General features: G+C 39.5%; 1 protein-coding gene across 2 annotated transcripts in view; it reads left to right on the top strand.

The window, feature by feature from the left end:
- Positions 1-5000, top strand: part of LOC137975575 (uncharacterized) — a 78885-nt gene that overhangs the window by 63200 nt on the left and 10685 nt on the right. For both annotated transcript variants that reach the window (XM_068822693.1, XM_068822691.1), the window contains exons 29-31: positions 598-852; positions 1806-1926; positions 4235-4668. In XM_068822693.1, coding sequence (XP_068678794.1) covers positions 598-852; positions 1806-1926; positions 4235-4668 — 810 coding nt within the window. The remainder of the gene's footprint in view (positions 1-597; positions 853-1805; positions 1927-4234; positions 4669-5000) is intronic.

Consider the following 5000-nt stretch of genomic DNA (forward strand, 5'->3'; position numbering starts at 1 on the left):
GGGCACAAACATGGCGGCTGTGACGTCATGTGAAAACCGAGAATCGTATGCGTTATGCTCATGCCGCTGCTGTTTCAAGTGTGGACACAGACGGTTGGTATGAGCATAAGACTTTGAGCCAATTCGATTAAATGTGTGCTGGGACGAAAGGGAATGGCCACAAAAGACGATCTGCGCATTAGCATTATCCTGAGCTTGCAACGTAGGTGTCCTTAACGTAGTAAGAATCTTTTTATGCTTATCCTTACTTTGCCAACGAGGACCAGGCTTAAATGGGTTCCGTTCATTCAAATCAATCATTCGTTTATTCACTCAGTCTCAGCCAGCGCTCAGTGAGTCAGTAAAACATTCACTCATTATTCACTCTTTCGTTCTTTCATAGATACATTTTATTCATTCATCCAGTCAGTTATTCATTCGTTCATAAGTTGATTCAGCAATTCGTTGATTCATTCGATCATAATGTATTTTTCCCCTTCAAGTTTTGTAGAAACTAGATGTAGCTCAAGTTTAAAGGTCTCATCTCGAAGAATTTGCCATCCCATCTAAGATATAAATCCCAGACAGTTAATAGATTGTGAACTGTTCCTTCCATAGGTAAATATCGTGGTATTCGTCTTAGTTATTCGTCAAATGATGGGGACGAGACACGTTCAAAACAAGACACAGATAGAGAAAGTCAAAGCTGGTGTCAAGGCCTCCGCGGTCATTCTTCCTTTGCTTGGAATCACGTGGCTTTTCGGACTCCTTTCCTTCAATTCAGCTACTATCGCTTTCAAGTACATTTTTGTTATCGCCAATTCTCTGCAGGGGCTTATGATCTTTATTTTCCATTGCTTGCTAAATAAACAGGTAAGAAACCAAACTCTGCTGCTTGCCGTTTAACAGGAGGCAGTGTGACCCAGTGGTCAGGGCGCTTGTCTTAAGGTCCAGGGATCCCAGGTTTAAGACACCTTCTGACCACTCGTTGAATTTGTTCCAGGTAGTCCCTGGTTCAGCTTCTCAGCTGCACTTGTAAATGTATGTATGTATGTATGTATGTATGTATGTATGTATGTATTGTAAATATTGATCAAATATTGTTTCCTGTTTTGTCTGTAACAATCTGTGCTTGTTTGGGAGGTATAATGGTAATCTGCTGTCATATGCATCGTTTAATTAGTGCTAGGAAATTGGCTTTGAGTAATATTTATCCTGTTCGACATATTTCTCGCGGCATAGGGAGCGTTTTTAGGCTTTTTTTTTACCAAAACTTGCCCGCACACTCGTGGAACTGTTTCTGTCCCTCTCGCAATGCGTTTTTTCATAGCTCTTTCCTCGCGTGTGCGGTGGGCTTTACCTATTCCGTTGTACAATTCTGTAAGTAGAGAGTTAAACTGTTGGAACAGATGCAGACCTCTTTCTTTTTCTGGAACCCTAATTCGCTAGAAGCTACTTGGTTTTCGTTTAAACGTATTGCAACTTTCATCATGATTCTCCTTGTTGGCTGGCCAATTTTAAGTGCGAAAAAAATTAAATGCAAAATATATAAGCGCGATCGTAATGCATATTTTGATAGAAATCTCTCAAGCCTCTCATTTGTCGGAAACAATTAGGAACGCACAAGTATACAGTGGCCTCTATTTGAAGAACTAGTTTCATGCGATCAGTTCATTGTTGTTGCTTTTATATTCTTCTGCAGATGGATATTTGCGTTTCGGCTAAGAACGTTTTCTGCTATTTTCTGATTATTAATAAAGGTATTTATTTAATAATTCAGTCATCTATCTATTTCTTTACTTACTGATTTATTTATGACTCAACAGATTAATGATGCAATAAAACGGATGCGCGAGAAAAGTAGTTCTGCCGCTGTGTCATCAAATCCAAAGAGCAAAGCTTCTCCAAAATCTCAAGCTAAATTCGCAGGCAAACAACTTGAAAACGGTGCGTTGCTATTGTAAAAGGCTATGATTTCTCATTTGTCGTCTTCGTTTGGAGTGAGCGTCTTCTTTTTGTCTTGGGGTTTCCACTGTTGTGTTATTTATTAAAAACTAAACGTCAGCTTATTATTTTCTTTAATTGATTAATTAATTAGTTAATTTAAATGAATTAATTTAAATAATTAATTTGAATAATTTAGTTCAATTTAATTAATATTCTTTTTCTTTTAATTAATTGTAATTATGAACTTTATTCAAGTGTCAAGTCTTCTTGTTCTGGGGTACTAATTGTTCATAGAAATCAAATCAATTTTAACTCAAATCAAATCAAATGTTTTTTTTTTTGGATTGAGGGAAAAAAAAAGATTACCCGGAGAAAAACCTTTCGGAGCAGAGTAGAGAACTAACAAATTCAACCCACTTATGAGGCCGAGTCTGGGAATCGAACGCGGGCCACATTGGTGGGAGGCGAGTGCTTTCACCACTCCACTATCACCGTCACTGCTACCTCCCTTTTTAGTCATATCCCAGAGATTTCTTGTAATGAAATGGAATCAAACTCCAGTTTTTTCGTTGCTCAGATCATTCTCTTCAAAGTAAACGTATGTCTTGAAATTCCGCTTGTTGATTCGCTTTGATAGTTAGCAAAAGTAGCAATCATTTTCACTAGTTTTTGAGCGGCATGGGTCTGTAATAAAATGAAGTACATAAATAGACCGCTGAGCGAGAATGTAAGTATTAAAGCGTACGATTAAAAGGGAACGTTGTGTTTATTGGTATTTCTGCTTCATTATGCTGTACCGAATATGACAGGGTCTCCTTGTTTCTCAGGGGACATTTCAAACTTCACAACGCAAAAGTTTAGAATCAAGGAAAGCCAAGCAGTTTGGGACGTCATCTTGAAAATAGATTCATGTCTTTCACTAACTTATTCGAAGAGCAAATGATTGTCATTATTCTAAACTTTCATAACTCATTCGGCCAATTTCATTCCGAGGGGAAAAGGAAAATGTGTTATGGTGTAGTTAGGTAGACTTCAGGCAAAGGAAGTTAATGCCCAAAAGTCTCGTTTCTTGGGCGTCTTGTGATTAACTTTACATAGCACACAATAAGACTTGAAGATTCACGACGCAGTCGTCGACGAGAACGCCACAAGACAATATCATTGGTTAAGAGAGGAGCAATCATGGTGCTGCACGTGCGGCGTGCATTTTAGCGCATATTTTTGCGATATTCTGCACAGCAAGTTGAGTAACGTGAAAACACCAAATTTGAGGCTTCAAGGGCGGTGCCTACTAATTCAAAGTTGTTTTTGCGTCGTTTACTGAATATGCGGGAAAAGCAGACCTGAACAAGTGTTACTAAAATCCAAAAAGACAATTGGGGGTAACCACGCATTTTTTGAAGATAATTAATGAACAATATTTGTAAAAAGCTTTACAATACAAAGCAATGTATGGCATTCTCCTCCAAATTGAAGCTTAATTAGCTCTGAAAAATGCATGGTTACCCCCAATTTTCTTTTTGGATACCAAGAGCACTTGTTATGTTCTGCTTTTTTCGCATAGTTTTGAGCCGCGCAAAAATATCCCTTAATAAAGGGAAACTGTCACGAGAAGCGCATGCGCTAGCGTCTCGTGAAAACTTGAAAAGTGTTAGGTTAAGGTTTTTCAAGTTAAATCGAAAAATTCAAAATGGTGTCCCCTGGGGAAGGCCATGGTGGACAAAGAAGAAACTCTGGCGAATATTAGAGAATCACCCGTGAATCCATGATGGCGGTTAGAATTTTCCGTGGGCTCGAGAGCAAACAAACTCGAGCATGCGCAGCTCATGGCAGTGCCCCTTTAATAAGAACCGGAGAGATGCGTAGAGGCTATGCGCAATAACAATAGTAAGCACCGTCCTTAATGACAACGTGAGCTTTCAAATACGAACCGTTCATTTCATTTTTTTTCTCTGAACTTGTTTTTGCCAATTTATTTTTCGAGGATACTTCGCCCGCATCTTCGACGTGAACGAGATGGAAAAATGCAAAGTTATGTTTTGAGGTGACGTTTTCGTTGACGTCACCGTCGTAGATATCTTTAAATCCCTAATAGGCCGATCCAAGAAGTGAAGACAATATTGTAAGTCATGATTGGTGTCTTTGTCTGGAGGTGGTGAGGATAAAGGCGTGGGAAGGAGTTTCTGCACAAGTTCCGGTCTTATGGTTCTTAAAGTTCTACGCGTGAACTGAACCCTACAATTTGTTTGGTTTTTTTATTCGTAATGTTTTCCTTACGCCCTAATTTCATTTGATTTCTTACTTGCAGTGCCAAAGAAGCTGTCCAACAGAGTACAGAATGATTACGACATGATGCAGAACGTGGGAACTTTGACAACTAACTCTTCCGGAAACCAAGATTCTATAATTGAAATCCCTAAGGCCGAGAAGTTGCCGGATAGAACAAAAAAGCTCCAAAATACCCCAGGAAACGTGTATGATGATTTGTTGCCTAAAGACGACAAGAGGGTACTAGTGAAGGAAGGAACTGGTTGTGACGTATCGATCAACGGCATCCTAGACGGAAACACTTCTGTTCACTCTCTGCAACGGCGTGAGGCGGAAACGGGAGAATTTGCAGACGGAAGGTACCCAGAACAGCCTAATTCGGCTGATGAGCTATACTCAATTGATGGGAGCGTAAATCGTCTTTACAAGCCAACACCTGGGAAAGGTGAACCGTTCTTTGAAGAGAAGGATATGGTGAGTAACGCAAATTGTTTTTCACCAAAAAAATTTCAAAGCTTACCTTCCCATTCTGACGAGGTTTTTGTAGAATTTCCCGAAAAACTGAATTTACAACCAGGAGATAGTTGTGTTCTTAAGGAGCCACAACTTGAAGGAGCTCTGCCGTCAAGTAGCTCAGAGGGAACACGAGATTCGGATTTCAACTTTATAAAGAGAGATGCGTCCGAAACAAAGGAATTAAGACAAGATGATAATCCACAGGATACTAACTGCGCCAAGGAATTAGACGCTTTGTCTAGCGGAGCAGTAACTGACCAAACTTTAAATCGCTCTGACGAACAAACGAA

The sequence above is a fragment of the Montipora foliosa genome, chromosome 11 (assembly GCF_036669935.1).
Source record: "Montipora foliosa isolate CH-2021 chromosome 11, ASM3666993v2, whole genome shotgun sequence".
In the NCBI taxonomy this organism is placed as follows: domain Eukaryota; kingdom Metazoa; phylum Cnidaria; class Anthozoa; order Scleractinia; family Acroporidae; genus Montipora; species Montipora foliosa.